The sequence below is a fragment of the Ictalurus punctatus genome, chromosome 13 (genome assembly GCF_001660625.3).
Source record: "Ictalurus punctatus breed USDA103 chromosome 13, Coco_2.0, whole genome shotgun sequence".
Taxonomy (NCBI): Eukaryota; Metazoa; Chordata; class Actinopteri; order Siluriformes; family Ictaluridae; genus Ictalurus; species Ictalurus punctatus.
The window spans coordinates 23871327-23892500 of NC_030428.2; the positions used below are offsets into that span (position 1 = coordinate 23871327).

The following is a 21174-nucleotide window of genomic DNA, read 5'->3' on the forward strand; positions in this document are numbered from 1 at the left end:
CTGACATTGTTGCCATACATTGCCCAGGTGAGGAAGGAAGAACAAAAAATCCTAGTTATGTACAAGGTTAAGTCAAATGAAAAAAAAAAAACCCAACATAAATTAGAACTGGAAATATATATATATATATTTATATATATATATATATACACAGTGCGACACCCATTAAGCTCTGGAATGCTTGCATTGAACAAAATGGAGACTATGTAGGAGGATTATACACTTGCAATAAACAATGCAAAATAAGAGTATATAAAAATAAATTCATTTGACTAACGTTCGTACATAACTGTGGTTCTGTGAACCCAGGATAACTGCCAGGTTTGGAGCATCAACTGGATACCTTCTTGCGCACATGTACACCCATGCTGAGACTTTCCAACAACGTCAGATGTGATGCACTATTTGCAATACATACCACTGTCATAGCTTCTGTCTTTCCCCCGAACCATCTAGCAGGTTCCGAATGACAAAACACAACCACCAGAGTCACACGACTGGCAGGGTTTAGAACCTTGAGAAAAGTCTGAGGTGATACCCAGGTAGCCAGATGTATTCCAGCACCACGTCGGTCGTGTCTTCATGGGTGGATGTTTTCGGATGACCAAATTCCAGTCAAAAAGTTTGCCGACAGTGTCGTGTGACGTGCTCGCCGTTTCCTCGTGAAGTCCATCGCGACCTTGCGACGGCTTCCCGATCCAGCCACGGGAATGATCTCAATACGTTTCTTTCTTTTGCCAAAGGCGTTCTTAAAGGCTATCGGAAATAATATATATAGAGTAAAGTATGTAAAACATTTTGGAAGACGTTTTGCTAAAAAAGTGTCCGTTTCCCCGTGCGTATGGAGACTTTCGGGACACCCCTGAATGATGCGTGTACCGGGCACAGCAAAGAAAACTACGCAGACTCACCTTCACCGAGAGCTGCAGGGTCAGTTGAGTGATTCACAGCATCGGGTTGACCATCAGCGTTCAGTGGGGACCAAAAGTCTGAGACCGCATTGAAAACCTGTCATTAAAGCAAAAAGAGGAACGTACCAAATATTAAGAAATTCCGAATTCCATGTCAATATTTCTAAGAGTCTACTTTTCACTCGTTATTGCCGACGATCTCGTTTGTAATGAAAACCTGTGTGTTAAATTGAAAAGAAAAAAAAAAAAAAATCAAACAGAAGCATTTTCACTAGTGCTCCCAGTCTAGAACATACTGTGTCGCATGTCACTAAGTGACTTTGTTGGTAGATCTCAGCATGAAGTGCACAGGTGACTCTGAACACTCCTGGAGGTTAGGAGAGGTGACATCGGACCTGAACGAACACTTTCTCGGGGTTGTTTTTTTTTTTTTGTTTTTTTTTAAATAATCAAAATACGTGATTGAATTCTTCTTATTGAATCTTAGGAGCTCAGCGTTCACACTTCTTAATCGGTTTATTTTCTCCGAAGGTCTTTACTACCATCTTTGCCAAGTATATAGTCAGCTAATCTTCTCTCTTCAAACCTGTTTAGTCCTCGTGTCATCCACGTTATTTTATAATCTCTGCTATTTTTGAACTTGTTTTAGTTTACTAATGTTTCTCCTTTCTTCTGCTTCTTTCTTTGTCGTCCACCTTTTTTTCTTCTTGTTCAGTCTTTTCTGCAAACTGGGAGTTCTTGTCAGACATAGGATATCTCTGTTTGGTAAGGTTGTTCTAACTGTTTGGCTTTGTTTTCTGATGTGTGTGTGTGTGTGTGTGTGTAAGTGCATGCTAGCAGTTGAGTGGTACACGTCTCTGATTTTAGTGAGTAAAAGAGGCCGGCATCACGTCAGCCTTATCGACCGCAGGTGATAATGCATGAAGCATTTTCCTTCTGTTTTCACCGGGTTTTTCCTCTTATCACAGTTTTATATACTGGTATTGGTACTACTGTGGGCTGGATGGATGATCGAGAGTTTGTTCTGGTCCAAAACTTTGTTAGATCAAAATGTAAAAAATGTGAAAGCGCAACAAATCGGGACCAAAATTCTATTGTACAGAATTTATTTTATAGCAAAAGTTCAGGCTCCGGTTCTGAGGGAAAAGTTCTAAATGAGGTTCTGCATTTGGAGAAACACGATACTCCCTATCCTATTCCTGAACTGTAAGCTGAATTTATAGCAGAATATTTGCGTGGTAGCATAACTTCAACTATAACCAAGCGTGGCAGACAATGTTCATGAAATACAGCAGGAATTATTTTTTTAAATAATTGTTGTGGCCAAAAATGCTCGGTTTTGCTGCGGTGCTTTTCAAAATTTGCTTTTCAAAAGAGTTTTTTTTTAAACTTTTTTTTGTGGGAAAGCTACTTGAATTGGCGAAATGGCTTTCACAATCAGTACGTTTACACGGACGACAATAATCCGATATGAACCCGATTGAGACGATACTCTGATTAAGAAACTAGCATGTAAACAGCGATTATTGATGACCTTAATCCGATTAAAGTCACACTCGAAGTAAACACAAATGGGATTAAGACGTGTGGAGTATTCCTGTTTTAGTCACGTTATCGACGTGCGTTACAGACATGTACACACCTTAATCACACTATTAGCGTCGTGTTGGAGTTTTCACCGCATTTTGCGACAGGACACGTACACACACGGCAGCGCTCGACCGTTTGACGGCAAACAAGAGAACACGGCTGCGTCCCAAACCGCGTACTTACCTGCTACAGTATATAGAAGGAGAAATACATGTATCTCGGCTACTGTATAGTAGGTAAGTATGCGGTTTGGGACGCAGCCCACGGCTTCAAGCAGTCGTCTATTTGCACGTATAGCACGACAAATAATTAACCGCACTTGAAGCTTTCGTAAAAATTAAAAATGAAACAGCCAAAACTGTATACGCTCCCATAACGAAGACCAACTGTATGTTGATACGTGAAACTCTGGAGGGAACGTCGGACGGCGTGACGTGGGGATGTAATGACGTCTGTCGTTAATCGATCTACGTTCTATAACATGTAACACACGAACATGAAAGGAGTATTCTAAAAGCGACTCATGTAAACACCTTAATCACAATATTGTCTTATTCACAATAAGGTCAATAATTAGATTATTGCTGTCCATGTAAACGTAGTCAAGTGATGTTTTTTCGTAAATACGACTTTTTTTTCGCCGTACTCAAGTTCGAAGTGTGTGAATCGATGAGGGATTTGGCTGTATGCGCGTTGCGATGACTTCCCATGGCGCGTTTTGGCTCAAATCGGTGGTCATTTTGAAAAAATCGCAGGCTCCTCTGAATATTGTGGAGTTTGCTTGATTTCTGTGTTTATTTCTCCAAACGCAAAATCGCTAAATCCTGTAGGAACTGAGACTTAAATGTATCTTAAATTGCGTTCCTGTGTACTTTTCGAGACAGTGCTTGAGTGAGCATAACTGCGTAGTTTATTCACACTGAGCGATGTAGCACGGTAAAAAGTATCTCACTATGAACTGTGTTTGAACTAACCTGTCCCATCCTGCACCATGAGACAGAGGGGAAGGGACTTGTGCAAAACTGCTAGTGTTTGAATTGAACAAACCTGTCCTGTACAAACTCGGGTAAAAGACCGTTCCTCTAAATTAATAGAAAAGAATGCGTTTTGTCGTGATGTGCAATTCGAGACGCAGCTAGTGATAAAACCAGGAAGACATGCAAGCTACAGGGTGTGAATCAAACCAGAAAGTGGAGTCATACCTTTATTTCTAAATTTCATTTTGGCCTCGGAATGCCAAAGCACAAAATGTACAGAAAGTTAATGACGGCTGTGAAATGCAGAACATCTCAAGGAGAAGAAGAAGAAGGAGAAGAATTTGTAGGTCTGCTGAATTTTCCTGCTGATTTAAAAAATAAAATTATTATCCATAAACAAGCAAGTTGGATTGTGTAGTTGTTGTAGCTGCATGCTATTAAATACTAGATTCAAAATGATCAAATCGTATCTGGGTAAGTGCCTCGATTTAAAAAAAAAACAACAACAACAACAAAGTACTGTACGTTTGCCGGAGAAACGCCGAGTGCTTTGCTCTGACTTCCGTCCTTTGCTTCTTTCCCAGGAAACGATGCCACTTCTATTGTGAATTGCCTTCACATACTGGGACAGACGTTAGATGCCAGGTCAGTGACCTCACTACCTCTAACATCTGTCACGATCAATAATATACATGATGAATACCATAATGAACTTCCCTTTACGTTCACACTATCCGTTGTGACCCAGATGATGACGGGTTCCCTTCTGAGTCTGGTTCCTCTCGAGGTTTCTTCCTCGTATCATCTTAGGGAGTTTTTAGATAACCGATGACATTCTATATGGAGCATTAACGTATCCTTGTAAGAGCTTTATTTAATTGGTTCAAAGGTTATTTAAGTGTTGGGTTTAAGTTACTCAAAAAAGTCATCCATTACAGGTGAGCACTTTAAAATTGTAATCTGATCACATTGCTGATTACTGCATGTAAAAAGTCATCAGATTATTAGTTACTTTACTTTCACGTCACTTTCAAAATCGGACCTACAAAAACGCACTACAAATTAAAAGTCATAATTTTTTCAGTAATTTTAGCGCGTGTCAGTGTATGACAGGATCAGGAACAGTCGGATTCATCATAAAACTTGCCTCGGGTGTTGTCAGTGTTTGTCTAGGCTAGTTCGGTGTCGCTAGCCAAGAGGAGGAACAGCTAAGCTATGGGTTTAGCCGCTACAGTGCCATGTAAAGTACATCATCTTTCTTTACGCTCTGCTCATATCATTTTCACATGAACTGGAACTCATAGACATTTACACGCCTTGTTTTCCTGCTCGGCATCAGAGGTCGTTACTGTTTCTAGTTCAACCCCTTTACTGGTTAAAAAAATCGTCATATTTCCATTTTTCCTCACACTGACTGTGTGAGCGAGCGTTTGGCGGAATCGAGAGACTGTCGGCCAATAGGACACGAGTGTCTCCATGTATTTTCCTGTAAACCCTGTCTGATCGGTCTCGCCTCCGTTCACTGAAGATATAAAATGACAACACCGCCGTCTTCTTTTACTTTGACGTTCAGTTACGTAGTGACAAACCGCTCCAAGTGGAGAATTATTCAGGGCTGAAGAAAACATCTTCGGGGGCAAAACTCTGCTAGCTACATTAGCTTGCTTGACTTAGTTTTCAGTAGTTTTACAAAATAAATCACTGAATTTATAGAGTAAGCGCATCGATTTCATGTCACAGTGCGTCCCACTTTCCTCTGTAGGACAGTCATGAAGACGGGTCTGGAGTCGGTAAAGGCAGCGTTGCGGGCGTTTTTCGATAATGCCGCCGAGGACCTGGAGAGGACAATGGAGAACCTACGCCAGGGTCAGTTCACACACACTCGAACCCAGCCGAGAGGAGTCACCCAGATCATCAACTACACCACCGTGGCTCTGCTTCCCGTCCTGTCCTCACTGTTTGAACACATCGGTCAAAACCTGTTCGGAGAGGACCTTATATGTGAGTGTGAGACCTGCTGTGATTTACTGTACCGCCTGAAGAGGAACACGTACAACATCATATAATAGACACTTTACATGAGATAACTGGACAGAGATATCCTATTTGTGCATTTTTCTCACGTACCTTAGCACACAGTTTTTCAGGACAGCTGGTCCGAAGCATCCGTTACTTCATAGCTACATTAGCATTTCAGTAGAATAAGCAAACAAAACGCTTATTGCAAATCTTATAACCAGAAATACTACATACACTGACTACTGTATATTCACCATATTGTCAGAGGCTTAGATGTCATGTTTTGACAGTGTACAGTGCACTTGCTCAATTAGTATCAGGTCCCAATTAGTAATCTACAGTATTGAGCTACTCATGGTTTGGCTGTGGCACTGCTCTGGAGATTTTGCAGCCTGGTTTGCAGCCCATTTTTCCCGACAAGTAGGGTAGAGGGGTCACTCTGGGAAACACAGCATTGTGGGTTTGGAAGAACTTTCTGAACTGTAACCTGGATATACGGCACAAGACATGATGTTAAGAAAGGATCGTGATGAATTCATTTTGATTGGATGTTCATGCAGGTGTACGTTTAAACTACATGGGTAAGGTGTATCTGAGTCATGGAAGGCCACAGAACTGGACTATAGTCATTTTCTAGAACACTCCTGATGCAAATGAGGAAACGTGTAGTGATTAGTTGATGTGTGATGAGTTTGTTAAAGCAGGAGAAAGCTATAGCGGTGGATATAGTCTAGTATATTTAGTCAGAAAGCATGTAAAAAAAAGAACCTCATTTGATTGGCATTGCAAACCGCTAGACTTCTCTCATAGCCCTTAAGAGAACCTGTGGGAGAATCTCATTTCCTCGGCTCCAGCTGTTTCAAACAAAACACTGGAGTCCATTTTAAAGATGGGATGCAGTTAAGACAGACAAACCGATTTATATATATATATATATATATATATATATATATATGTACACTACCAGTCAGAAGTTTGTGGACACTTGACTGAAATGTTTCTCATGATGTTAAACATCTTTTGATCTGAAGGTGTGTGATTAAACGTGTGAAATCGGTGTTGTCGACAAAAATATAATCGTGCCGACGTATCCGTTTCGTTCATTAGAAAACTACCATTTTATTTACAAAAAAACTTTCATAAACCCAGAGAGAAATATTCCGAAAAGCAGCCGACGAGAGTCCAGCGTCGGTGGGAACTCCTTTAATACTGTTTAAAAAGCATCTCGGGGGGAAATTCCTCAAGAAATCGGGTGAGAAAACGCCAAGAATACATTTCTGGAAATTCTAGGCGAAAAGGGCGTCGACTTTGAAGATGCGAAAATACTAAATTATTTGGATTTATTTGGGAATTTTAACATAATTCCCATAGTTCCGTTTGTGTTACTCCAGAGTTTTGATGACTTCTTATTACTATTCAAAAATGTGGGGGTGGGATGAGTGTGTCAAAACTTCTGACCGGTAGTGTATATATCTCTGCAAAAAAATATTACAGTATACATCGACTACGTGCCTGTGATAAATAGTGGCTTAAATAAAAATTTCAATTAATTGACATTTATCATCAGGGAATAAATATTCTGAGAAATTAATAAATGAATGAACTTGATTTGAACTCCCTCTGACATTCCACTCTCAGTATTCCATTTGCTATAAGAGTAATATTGATCATATATTTTTCGATGATGTTGTAGTATCGGATGACGGATGGAGTTCCTCGTCCTAGTGTATTAAATGCACCGTGTGTTTTTTTTTTTTTTAACAGTGGATGATGTCCAGGTCTACTGTTACAGGATCCTGAACAGCCTTTACTCACTCGGCACCAGTAAAAGCATCTACGTAGAAAGGTAATGAGCTCGCTGCACGATGAGTTATAGTGTATAAAGAAGAAGCCTTCACTTTACCAAGAGGCAGCACACTGTATACATACAGCGCGTTCCTTTCTTTAGGGAATACAGGAGTCTGTTATCCCTGCCTGTTGTCCTATAATGTCTCTCTGAGATGTGTCCAGGATAAATATCTGCCATGTTACGATGAGTTGGGTCTAAATGAGCGTGAATCTGTCAGGTGTGTTATTAACACTGTATTGCGTAGGCAACGGCCTGCTCTTGGTGAGTGTCTGGCTGCGTTCTCTGGTGCGTTCCCCGTGGCCTTCCTGGAACCCCATCTCAACAAATACAACAGCTTCTCCATCTACAACACGAAAGGCTCCAGAGAGAGGACGGGTGAGTCGAGACGTTCTGCTCATCACCGTCCAACGACCGTTTGCACTTTTCCGAGAGGACGGCATGTTTGAGTGTGTCTCTCTCTCTCTCTCTCTCTCAGCGTGTGGTCTCCCAGCTCAGGTGGAGGAGGCGTGTCCTTTGGTCCCGTCCCTGGAGAAAGCTCTGGAAGAGATCATGGAGCTGGCCGAGTCAGGCATGCGCTACACTCAGATGCCCCACGTGATGGAGGTGGTTTTGCCCATGCTGTGCAGCTACATGTCTCATTGGTGGGAGCACGGGCCAGAGAGCAACCCGGAACGCGCCGATACCTGCTGCACCTCGCTCACCTCTGAGCACATGAACACACTGCTGGGCAACATCCTCAAGATCATCTACAACAACTTAGGGATTGACGAAGGTGCCTGGATGAAGAGGCTCGCTGGTGAGAGAGAGAGAGAGAGAGAATATCAGATTATCCACTTTGTTTGATCATATTTAGGCATGTATGTTTTATATAAGTATCGGATTATATAGCAGCGATCGACTGCAAAACGCGGAGCACACACTCTACTTTCTCAACTCTGCGTGAAGTTTTATGGCTAGACGTGTCAACTCTGGTTGTCGGTTTTCGATCGGTGAATAGAGAACGAACGAATTCGTCCGATTTAGGGTAAATTTCGCAAACAACTCAGGCAAGGGGAAAAAAAAAGAAAAGCAGGGCTGCATTTGCTAAAGCCTCGAACCAATCGCGAGACCACCACATGAGCACCACATTGCTGTGTCTATCTTCTAAAACGCGTTTTTGATCATAATTTGTTCGGATTTTTAAACGCAGCACTTTTACGCACTTTTCTCTTTCCACCGTCTGCTCACCTCTCCCCGGCGTCCTCGTCCCCTCGGCCTGTTCCAGTCTTCTCTCAGCCCATCATCAGTAAAGCCCGGCCGCAGCTGTTAAAGACGCACTTCCTCCCGCTGATGGAGAAGCTGAAGAAGAAGGCGGCCACGGTGCTGTCGGACGAAGAACACATGAAGGCAGAAGGCCGTGGCGAGATGTCCGAGTCGGAGCTGCTCATTCTGGACGAGTTCACCGTCTTGGTGCGCGACCTGTACGCCTTCTACCCACTCCTCATCCGCTTCGTCGATTATAACAGGTGAGAGGACACACCCGGACACACAGATGAGCACACGTGACATACCCATGTGGGAAGACATGCCTGGACGCACAGTCGAGTAAAACTATCTCGAGCGATGAAAGTGCGATGAAGCATATAAGTGTACGGTTTTACGATCCTGTATAAGGCTGGAATAAAGTGTGTACTCGTGAGGGAGTTTATAGTTCACTGTGTTTGTTTTCAGAGCCAAGTGGCTGAAAGAACCAAACCCTGAGGCAGAGGAATTGTTCCGCATGGTGGCTGAGGTCTTCATCTTCTGGGCCAAATCCCATGTAAATGAGCACGCACACACATATACACACATATATATATATATAAATGTCCAGCTAACATGCAATCAATCATTGTCACTTTAAACAAATGAACTGTAACAATAGCAGTAAATCTCTCAGACAGACACTTCGTCACTGTCGGGCTATTTAAATATACACTGTTATTTTGAGCGCTTTGTGGGAAATAATTCTGCTTTCAGACTGTAGAACATGAGCGTGTCGCGGAGACTTTGCGCCTTTGCAATTCCGAGGTCGTCCTGGTTCAGTCAGATGCGTGGCGCTACATGTTGAACGATCCTTTTAAGGACGGCGCTTCGAGCGAGATCGATCCGAGCAACCCGAAACACAAAATGGCCGCTTTCTTATCAGGATACTGACGCCGAGTTGTTTTACAGAATTTCAAACGGGAGGAGCAGAACTTCGTCGTCCAGAACGAGATAAACAACATGTCGTTCCTCATTACTGACACCAAATCCAAAATGTCCAAGGTAAGAGGGCACACACACACACACACACACACACACACACACACATGTGGGATCAATTTACTGTGTCTCATTGCAATTTTTCACCGTGCTTCATTGTCTAGATTGTTCACACTGAGAAATGCATAAACAATCATAAGAATCCATTTTTAAATACGTTTATTGTTATTAGATTATTTTAGGCGTCTGCTGTACGAGTCCCTATGTATGAGCTGTTACTATAGGAACAGTAATGTATTCGAATCAGCTCATTAATATTAATCTGTCGTTCGTCACAGCTGGAACTACCTGCGCTGTTGCGCGGGAATAACGCGCACCTTCCAACCGATCAGATTCAAGCGTTCAACCGCTTCGTGGTATGATAGCATGCGTAGTACAGTAAGGACATTCCAAGAACACTTGAGAATTATATTTGTTGGGACATCATGCACAGTAGACTGAGGAAAGAGACTTATTAAAGTGCACCTATTATGGTTTTTCAAATATTACCTTTCATGTAGCGTGTTATCGAGCTGTTTGTGAATGTAAAACGTCTGCAAAGTTTCAATGATCAAAGCGACTCCCAAAAGAAGGAATCGATTCTGAACCGCTGAAACGAGTCGTTAGTGATTCCGGACTCACTTCCTGTACTAACCTACGTAGGTTTGTATCAAAAAGCCCCCCGCCTCCGGTCTTCATCGGCTGCTCGCTGACATCGGTAGACCGATCACAACAGACTGGGACACCTGACCAATCAGAGCAGAGTATGCTCTCTGAAAGGAGGAGTTTAGAACGAATCCTTTAGAACGGATCATTGAACGAGTCGTTTGTGACACCGGGAAAAAAATGTAATGCTGCAGTTTAAATTATGAGCACGTTAAAGCGTTTTTAGACCTCGGATGCATGTAAATCTCTCGTATGAGACCTATAAACAAAACTAGGCACGTTTCAAAACCATAATAGGTGCGCTTTAATAGGTATTACCATAAATGGTTAGTAATGAAGGCGGTAGAGAGTCAGTGGTGCCAGTTCTTCATCTCAGAAGCGTAACTGTTAATAAAGTGTACATTAAAGTTAAAAGTTAGCAAGCTAACGTCAGGCAGCACTGGACTCCGTTCATCACTGTTGTTTACGTCACATGATTTTTAAATGTCAAGTTTTAAATAGGAAAAGTTTCCAGGAAAGTTCCAGAGTAGCACTCAGGTTTCGTCCTACTACTGTTACGCGTTTATTGTGTCGTAAATGAGATGCAGTGCTCTTTAAAAAGCACAGACCTGTTTGTTGAACCTGCATCACTGTTAGTACGTGGTCGTGCGCTGTGCATAAACTCGCAGGGGTTCTGTCAGTACTGTGTGTTTTGTGTTCGAGCCCTTATTTGTAGCAGCTTAGTGAGATTTATCCAGTTTGAAAGCCCACCTGCACATTGCCTTGCCGGTCCACAGGGGGCAGTGTCGGACCAGGAGAGAAAGAAGATGAAGAAGAGAGGCGATCGTTATTCCACGCAGACGTCGCTGATTGTAGCTGCTCTCAAGAGGCTGCTTCCTGTTGGTCTGAATATCTGCGCTCCCGGAGACCAGGAACTCATCGCCCTCGCCAAAAACCGTTTCACCCAGGCACTGCGAATATACACTAAAACACACACACACACACACACACACACACACATTAAGCAGTATTCCCAAATATTCAGTCAAACTTTGCATTTTATGTGTATGTGTAATGGTTACTAAGTTACTAAGTTTCTAAGTAAATATGAGCAGAGAAGGCTGTGAAAATTGTCTTTATTGTTTAACCTTTTGATCTTTATTAACAAAAAAAAAATCTTATATGTTATATATACGTGTGCAACAATTATTGGCACCCCTATGAATTCATATGAGAATATTATATTCCCAAAACCTACATTCCCATTGATATTTTATTTTTTGTTTACTACACCTGGGTGACTCGGAACATGAAATTTTTCATCCATGAGTTCCTGTTTCACAGGGGTATAAATATGAGGTAACACATAGGCCAAATTCCTTTAGTTATTCATAACAATAGGTGAGATCGAGGAATATAGCTGTCATGTGCGGCAAAAGGTTGTTGAGCTTCACAAAATGGGGCGTGGCTATAAGAAAATCGCACAAGCATTGAAAATGCCCATTTCCACCATCAGGGCAATAATTAAGAAGCTCCAGTCAACTGGAAATGTTATGAATCAACCTGGAATTGGACGTGTGTCTATATCGTCTCAACGCACTGTGAAGAGGATGGTTCGAGTGGACAAAACATCTCCAAGGATCACAGCTGGAGAATTACAGACGTTAGTTGTGTCTTGGGGTCAGAACGTCTCCAAAACTACAATCTGAAGTCTCCTACATCACCACAAGTTGTTTGGAAAGGTTTCAAGAAAAAAGCCTCTACTCTCATCCAAAAACAAACTCGAGCGTCTTCAGTCTGCCAGACACTACTGGAACTTCAAACGGGATCGGGGTCTATGGTCAGATGAAGCCAAAATAGAGCTTTTTGGTAATAAACACCAGAGGTGGTTTTGGTGTACACAGAGAGGAAGCCATATGGAAAAGTACCTCATGCCCACGGTTAAATACGGTGGTGGCTCTTTAATGATTTGGGGCTGTTTTTCTGCCAGGGGAAAAATATCAAATACAGTATCTTTTTTTATATTTTATGTTTTTGTTTTTCTCTATCAAATATCAACAGATATTAAATGAAAACCTGACTGCCTCTGCCAGAAAACTTAAAATGGGCCGTGGTTGGATCTTCCAGCAGGACAACGATCCAAAACATACATCAAAATCAACACAAAAATGGTTTACTGACCACAAAATCAAGGTCCTGCCATGACCATCCCAGTCCCCTGACTTTAACCCCATAAAAAACCTGTGGGGTGAACTGAAGAGGAGAGTCCACCAGCATGCACCTGGAAATTTGAAGGATCTGGAGCGATCCTGTATGGAGGAACGGTCTCAGATCCCTCCAACCTCATCAGGCGTTATAGGAGAACACTCAGAGCTGTTATCTTGGCAAAGGGAGGTAGCACAAAGTATTGACTAAAAGGGTGCCAATAATTGTTGCACACCTTTATTTAACAAATATATCTTTTTGATAAACCTGTGTTGGGATGAGAGCAGAGTGTTTTTCTGAATGTTTTGAACAAAAGATCAAAAGGTTAAACAATAAAGACAATTTCTCACAGCCTTCTTTACTCATATTTACCAAGGGTGCCAATATTAGTGGAGGTCACCGTCTTCAAGTTGCGATGTTGAAATGAACTTGTGCATTAAGCATTAAAACGCTTTGTGAGCTCGTTATGTTTGCTAGATGTTTTGTTCCGAAAGGAAAGCAACTAAGTTACATTATGGACAAAATGTCAGTATCGTAGTCGAGGTGAAAATCTAGGAGTGTCACATGATATTATTTCTCTGCGAATATAATGAATAATTGCATAATTGACATTTAGTTCAAATGAAACATCAGAATGTTACGTGTTTATGTACGAACAGGACGGTTCCTTGCGAGTGAGAATAAAAGAGTCTTCAGATATTTTCTTGAAAAGGTCATAATGACTGCTATTAGCCACATGACAAGCAAGGTGTGTCTGTGACCTTGTAATTAACTTTTTCAGTAAAAGGTCAGTGAACTGTTTGGCGCTCTATCTACAGAAAGACACAGAGGATGAAGTTCGGGAGATCATCCGTAATAATCTTCACCTGCAAGGAAAGGTGAGGAGTCGGAGACTAGCGTGGTGATTATGATTGTGTCGTGTTGATAAAGCTTCATCATTACATCCTCGGTGTTCCTGCGCTCCGTTTCACCTGCTTGTCGACTTCATCATGCTAAATCATGTTCTTGCTACATGCTTCCGCGTTAAAGGAAATGCTAATATGACGCACGGGGATCAGTTAGGATGAAACGATTTGTTATAGAGTTCGACCAATAGCGGATTTTACCGATAACTAAGGCGGGCGGTACCTACCTGCCAATAACCGATTAATCAAGTGATGGTTTTTAAAATGAATACTGAATGAATGAACACTCAGAGTAAACTGAATTATATTACAAAACTACACAATTCTGACGGTACCATGGAATGTACTGTACTTTTTAAAAATGAAACGAATATATCAATATTAATACCTATTAATTATGAATAAATATTCAAATAAATAAAAGATATACATCCAAACTGAACCAAAAAGTAACACTCCAAATAATACATAAAAATAGAGCCATCCAAGATGATTAATAATTAATAAAAAACACTTCAAATAACATAACAAAATCAGTCAGTGATGGTTTTTATTTCACCTCTAGAGGCCGCTCTCGTACCGCATAATAATGACAACGGACCCTTCTCGGCCGCTCGGACACAACCGGGACAAACCATCGGTGTGGATTTTTGCCTATTGATCGGCAAAACCGAACGATCGCTTGACCTCTAATTTATCGGCCAACTTTGATACGGCATAATTACAAATCCATTACAAATCCATACAAAACCGTTTCGTGTGCTTCTCATGTGACTGTTCCGAGTGATTTCATTCTCTCACTTTAAGGGTTTGCATGTTAGAATTTGGGAAGTTTTGACCGTTTGAACCTATAGCACTTTGTTTCAGCCACGCCCCCTGAGGTTTCTGAGCCATCCGCCTGGCTCCACCTCTTACAGTAATTAGATCTTTAGTTCAAAACCCGTGTGTCATACAGCACCCATGTTCAGTACCCATGTGATTTGGAATCACAACCTGAGCACGAAAGACACCGTTGCAGGTTTATGAACTGCTAAACGTATGTCCTGAGCGTGAATCCGGTGAAAATATTCCCAGCCTGCTTTGCAATTATAGTACGTTATGCAAAGTCGGATATCACGGTAGCATTTGTATGTATGATCATCTCAGCTTCATGTCACTGTCTTTGTCTCTGTATCTGCTCCACCCGCGCCTGCATGCCTGCATGTCCCCGCATGACTTCATCAGTACCGGGCCTTCTACTTCAAAAAGCTGGTCAAGCGCCTCATCATCGTCCTGAAGTGGATGAAACGCCGCCAACCCAAGCCATCTGCTCCAGAAATACCCTGTCACAAACGCCTGCCCTTCTTTAAACGCTCCTCTACGCTGGACTTCTCCATCCAAAGACACGCACGGGTGCCGCTAGGCGCCATGAAAAAGTCGTCCTCTCTGGATAACGCATCTATACACACAAAGCCTGCGACCTCCTGCCTTACTTCACGTTACAGCATGTTCAGATGTAGCACGCTGGTGTGTAGAGAATCCACCGCTGGATGAGCTGTAGCGCATAGCATGCAGTATACGCGTAACCCGTGCTTTTTAAAGGTAGCCGATCAGCCGAGATACCCTTTGCGTCTGAAGTTTGCTTCTATAAATTTAGCCCTGATTATATCCTCTAGCGTAGCAGCCTAAGCGATCTCTCGCTCACCTAAAGTCACGTCTAGTCGTTTGGTACCGTGTCTCAGACAGACTGTCATAGAGGCAGTTGAACTTTTTTCTCCCTCAGCACATAGTTTGATGTTTGCACCAGGATCAGATACCAAACACTTGCTCTGATGGTAGAGCAGCGCGCGATGAATTTGACACGCGGTCCGAACTCCGAGCTTCAGTTCGCCGTCCGCTACGTTCGCCTCGGAAATTCACGACACACCTTAAGGAGCAAACTTCAGACAGCAAGCTGATCCATTTCCTACTGTGTACAACACTGTGTCTTGTTTTTGGCCAAAGCGATTCCTTCAAACGCTTTTACGTCTCAGTGACGGCTAAGAATTCACCGTCACGGTCAAGTATATTCAGCACATTAATGCCTCGGAACAGTAAATATAATAACGCGAGGCGAGAACGTACAGTAGTGTTACACAGTAATGCATCGTGGCAGCGTACGTAGATTCCAGGAAATGCTAGCAATATGATATAAGTAGATTAGGAGCTAGAGCTAAGCAGATGTATTCTTTCTAGTGGCTTTAGCACAGCAGGGCAGATGTTGAAATGAGAATAGAAATACGTTGGGGATCTGCTTTTAGTGGATTTTGCCTTCAGGTTACAAACCTACTGTTTTAACGGTATTTTTAGTTAATTGCTTGTTATTTTTTTTTTTTAATGAGTCAGATGGTTGGTGTGTGTGTGTGTGTGTGCGCAGCTGGAGGACCCTGCTATTCGCTGGCAGATGGCTCTCTATAAAGACATGCCTAACCGCAGTGAGGACACCTCAGACCCAGAGAAGACTGTAGAGAGAGTGCTGGACATCGCTCACGTGCTCTTCCATCTGGACCAGGTCAGTTTAGACCGCAGCAACGATGCCTTCCTTACCATCCCACGCCACCTGTGGCTCACTCATTAAGAGGCTTTCTGTAAAGCTGCTTTGTGACAATAATAGTAATAATAAGACGGTACGTGACCTAGAATAGATCATCACATCACATCACAAGCCATTCTTTTTATATATTAATTTATTTATTTTCGATCTAAAAGTGAACTGGTGTCTGGATCGCATAGTAAGCATAAAAAAAAAATCCATGCCCCGCATTAATATAATGGATGAAACCAACAGTCCAAACCAAACGTATTAATGCCATGTGACACTCTGTATATATTTATATAGTTACACCGTATAGCAAAAGGTTTGTGGACACCTGACCATCGGACTTCCCCAAGTGGTTCTTCTCCAAATTCTCGCCACAAACTCGGAAGCACGCATTTGTATAGCATGTCTTAGTATCTCACTAATGCTCTCGTGGCCGAACGAGCAAACACTCTGAAAGCTAGTGGAAAGCCTTCCCAGAAGAGTGGAAAGAGATTGATGGCGTGATGGTCTGGTGTCCACAAACGTTTGGCCATATAGTATAGATATGAGAACCCCGAAAACTCTTCACTTCCTCCCTTGGCTGTGTTTGATCAGGTGGAACATCCTCAGAGGAGTAAGAAGGCGGTGTGGCACAAGCTGCTGTCTAAGCAGAGGAAACGCGCGGTGGTGGCCTGCTTCAGGATGGCTCCTCTTTACAACCTGCCCAGGTATCACGCCTTTGCTCTTGGCGTCTTAGTTTGCTCTAAAAAGACTTCGTGAGCACAGGCAAAAATGAAATTTAAACTCTGGTACCTGCTAAATTCGAGAAAAGTTAGTCAAATTCAGCTTCACGTTTCACTCTAGTGAACATTGCGCGTCCGTGTTGTATGTCGTCGGATAAGTTTCTGTATTTCCTGCAGTGTAAAATGTGTTTCCTATTCAGTAGGAGCTTCTAATATTTATGTCTGCATACTCGTGCATTAGCGATGTATGAGCTTTTTATTATTTAATTTTTTTATAACATACATTAAAACATTAAAATGAAGTGATACAAAACAATAACGTAACAAAAAAAAAAAAACACTGCTCTGGAAAACTTCATCGTTTATCCTCATTGTTCATCATTCAGAGAAGGAATTGATGCTTATTGTGTGTGGTTTGCAGACACCGAGCCGTGAACCTGTTCCTGCAGGGCTATGAGAAGTCCTGGATCGAGACAGAGGAGCACTATTTTGAAGATAAGCTCATAGAGGATTTGGCCGTGAGTGCGTTTATGTTTTTACACAGCATCACGTGGTGACTCGGTAAAACGCCTTCGGCAGCGTCTTCGGCTGGGCGCAAATCGACACGCGGGGCACAAGTACACAGTGTCTTTTAAGGAGCTCGATGGATTCAGAGCTTAAAACTAATCGAGAAATAAATGACGCCTGTCAGAGAATACGAAACAAAAAGTACACCCTGTAAATGCTGCCATTATTACCATTAGCGGTTCAGTGCTGACGCTGAAATGAATCCGGAGCTGAAGATCTGTGTTTTTGTGCTGTAGAAGCCGGGTGGAGAGGAGCCGTCAGAGGAGGATGAAGGGGTTAAACACATCGACCCTCTGCACCAGCTCATTCAGCTCTTCAGCAGGACTGCACTCACAGAGAAATGGTTTGTTTTATACCATCAATAGCATTTAAGTCTCTCCTTTAACTCTATCACTCTCTATTAGACTGTGACTTTAAGTTTCTACAATGTAACCTAAATGTTCCTTAAGGTAGAGAATCACACTACTGCACACATATGTGGTCCTTCCCAGAAACTCTTGCCACAAAGTTCGAACTGCAGAATTGTATAGGATGTTTTTGTATGCCGTAGCGTTATAATTTCCCCTTCAGTGGAACGATGATGGGAGCATGATAGTGCCCCTGTACACAAAGCCAGCTCCATGATGACACGGTTTGCCAAGGTTAGACTGGAAGATCTCGAGAGTCCTGCACAAAGCCCTGATCTCAACCCTACCGAACACCTATGGGATGACCCGGAACACCGGCTGCACCCCAGACATCCTCACCCGACATCAGTAGTACCGACCTCACTGACGCTCTTGTAGCTGAATGAACACACATCCCCACAGCCACGCTCCAAACTCTAGTGGAAAGCCTTCCCGGAAGACTGGAGGGTATTATAATGGCCAAGAATGGGAATGTTAGGAAAAGCACACATGGAGTGTGAGTGTGTGAATGTGTATGTGCCCTGCGATGGATTGGCACCCTGTCCAGGGTGTACCCCACCTTGTGCCCGATGCTCCCTGGGATAGGCTCCGGGTTCCCCGTGACCCTGAAAAGGATAAGCGCTATAGAAGATGGATGGATAGAGAACTATTGCGCTAAGCTAGCTAATAAGAATTTAGATAGGTAGCCTACACGAGCGTCGTCAAGACACAGGGTCGAGGGAAACAAGAAAAAAACTGCGAGAAATTTCACACTGCCCGCAGATGTCTAAAATGAAACGGTACGCTACGATTCACCGTCCGCTCATAAACACCGAAGACGAACCAATTAGCGCGTAGCAGAAGAGTTTGCTATTTTCATATCGTTATGAGACTATCAGTACGAACGCACATCCTCTTCCTGTCTGTTTCAGTAAACTGGAGGAGGACAGCCTTTACATGGCCTACGCGGACATCATGGCCAAGGTGAGAATCCCCTCTGAGAAAACTAGAGATATGTGCGTGCGGAGTAAATTCCAACAGTATTGCTGTATCATCACTCATCATACAGGTTCTCCTGACACGTTCGATTTTTCTGTAAATGGTTCACAGAGTTGCCATGACGAGGAGGACGACGACGAAGAGGAAGTGAAGAGTTTTGAAGTAAGCATCTTTCTGCGATTATATCACGACGTGAAGCATCGGGAGCCGTTTTTGGGCCGTAGAGACGTATTTACACTTTTATAACCTCTGGCTAAATGCGTCTCAGTGTTTCAGCCTGGTTTAATTACACCAATGTGGATAATCCCTATTCAGGTTGAGTGTTATACCGATTAGCTGTAAACAGGATCTACCATGGAGTACGCTTATAAACACTTAGGCTTAGTAGCAGTCTGGGAGCTCTGAGGAAAAAAAAAAGAAAAAAAAAAAGGACGTCGAGGATAGTGATGTCATTGCCTTTTTTTAATTTTTTTTTTTTCCGACGCGCCGTCTTTACTTGCTTACTTTCTAGGAGAAAGAGATGGAGAAGCAGAAGCTGCTCTATCAGCAGGCCCGGCTCCACGATCGCGGTGCAGCCGAGATGGTGCTGCAGACCATCAGCGCCAGCAAAGGTACACCTCATAGTAACTCTCACCACTGCTACTAGAAGTGAGCATTCGTTTTTATATGTTCTCCAAAAAAAAAAAAAAAAAAAAACAAGGCTCATAAAATGATAAACTGTACTTTTAAAGCAGAAAACCACTCCAAGCAGCACAGCGCTTAGAGCTTATACACTCCGTGAGCGTTTTTTTCTCAGTCATATCTGTACAGTGCCAGAGGTTGTGACTCTGTTCTGACTGTGCGTGCAGGTGAGATGGGGCCGATGGTGGCCTCTACACTAAAGCTGGGCATTGCTATACTGAACGGTGGAAATTCCACAGTACAGCAGGTAAGGCGATGCAAAAAAAACCCCCCACGCGCGGGTGTTGTTTATAAGTGAAGTGGAGCTGCTTTTGAAAAAAAGCAGTGCCTTCTATGCAAGAAAATGCGCTACAGCTTTCGAATAAATATCCACTTGTAGAAAATGCTGGACTACCTGAAGGATAAGAAGGACGTAGGTTTCTTCCAGAGCCTGGCAGGACTTATGCAGTCTTGCAGGTAACGTTATCGAGAAACGCTTCTGTTCAAATTAGCTTCCGGATGATTTGTCAGGTTAGGACGATGAATATCCGTCTGTGTTTGTCTTCATTCCAGCGTCCTAGACCTGAACGCTTTCGAGAGGCAGAATAAAGCCGAGGGTCTGGGCATGGTGACGGAGGAAGGCTCAGGTGTGTTTTACCAAACGGGAGACAACTACGTACAACGGAACATCTATCCTAATGTTTAATATCGTGCGTGTGTGTGTTATAGCGATATCCAAATAACCTGCTTTGTAACTCGTTTTTTTTTTTTTTTTTTTTTCTACCTTTATATTTCTAATACACAGTGTTGTAAATTGGCCACTACTCCAAGGTTTAGTATTTACACCAAAACATGCTCTGTGGTTATTCTCATCTTTTACGGTTGTCCATTCTTCTGTCGTTTATTTATTTATTTATTTATTTATTTCTGGTCAGTATTATTTATGATTTCATATCGATTTGAAATTTTTTTTTTTTTTAATCATTATTCAGCCATGATGTCTACATTCACTGTCGTGATCTTTAATGTTTAGAGCAATTGCGTCTTTGTACGAAACACATTTAATTTCACTTATTTTATTTATGCTGTGTGTGTGTGTGTGTGGGTGTGTGTCCATATAGCTGTCATCAAATGGATGTTTGTTCTGCTCTTGATCATTTACACTTCACAGATCAGATTGACTAATGCTAATCCAAGCGCCCAGTGCTTGTTTGATTCTGAAAGCTGTTTATGAATTATTGAAACTGTTAGAATGATTTTCATTAAGGGTACCATGACAAAAAAAAAAAAAAAAAAAATCATAATCTTCATCAGACAATAAATGCTAAAAAAGTTATCGAAGGACGATGATATTCAGGAAAGGTTTTACACAGCCTCTTTTTTGGGATTTATTGTCTTTACCAACACGTTTTTATGGGAAATGTCTTTCAGTTTGACGAGATCTGTCTTGTTTCACTGTTGATCGCGTTCACGGTTTCTTTTCGACTTGAAACCGAAGCTGAATTTTTTCCCCCCTATTGTTGCAACTTGTTTTGTTTTCCATGTTCTTTTTTTTTTTTCTTGTTTTTTTTTTTTTTTTTTTTTTTTTGTCATAATACCCTTCTATTAAACCGGAGGCATGTGCTGTCTTTTACTGCTCTTTCAAACAAACCTCTGCACTTTCGATTGGATTCAGTCAGCTACGTTTCTGCGAAATTACAGCAGGTGTGCGCAAAGTGAAACCGGTAATCCATTAGGTTTGCCTGCCAATCGATTATGATTGATCAATGATCAATTTCTCAACTCGGGGCGGCGGCGGGGGGGGGGGGGGGGGGTCTAGTTTTATGTTACAAATTTGTTACATGAGATACTTTTAAGATTCTGATAGTCACCATTTTATACTTTAGTTTATACGGTTGTATCTTAGGAATAGATTTT

General features: G+C 42.2%; 1 protein-coding gene across 7 annotated transcripts in view; it reads left to right on the forward strand.

Moving 5' to 3' along the window:
• ryr2a (ryanodine receptor 2a (cardiac)) overlaps nt 1-21174 on the forward strand; it is a 215474-nt gene that overhangs the window by 160435 nt on the left and 33865 nt on the right. For all 7 annotated transcript variants that reach the window (XM_053684904.1, XM_053684908.1, XM_053684905.1 and 4 more), the window contains exons 61-81: nt 1627-1676; nt 4063-4123; nt 5241-5479; nt 7262-7343; nt 7591-7721; nt 7822-8142; nt 8611-8851; nt 9057-9144; nt 9540-9632; nt 11051-11221; nt 13277-13336; nt 15759-15893; nt 16518-16630; nt 17067-17163; nt 17449-17555; nt 18531-18582; nt 18709-18759; nt 19109-19208; nt 19446-19525; nt 19658-19734; nt 19831-19904. In XM_053684904.1, coding sequence (XP_053540879.1) covers nt 1627-1676; nt 4063-4123; nt 5241-5479; nt 7262-7343; nt 7591-7721; nt 7822-8142; nt 8611-8851; nt 9057-9144; nt 9540-9632; nt 11051-11221; nt 13277-13336; nt 15759-15893; nt 16518-16630; nt 17067-17163; nt 17449-17555; nt 18531-18582; nt 18709-18759; nt 19109-19208; nt 19446-19525; nt 19658-19734; nt 19831-19904 — 2423 coding nt within the window. The remainder of the gene's footprint in view (nt 1-1626; nt 1677-4062; nt 4124-5240; nt 5480-7261; nt 7344-7590; nt 7722-7821; nt 8143-8610; nt 8852-9056; nt 9145-9539; nt 9633-11050; nt 11222-13276; nt 13337-15758; nt 15894-16517; nt 16631-17066; nt 17164-17448; nt 17556-18530; nt 18583-18708; nt 18760-19108; nt 19209-19445; nt 19526-19657; nt 19735-19830; nt 19905-21174) is intronic.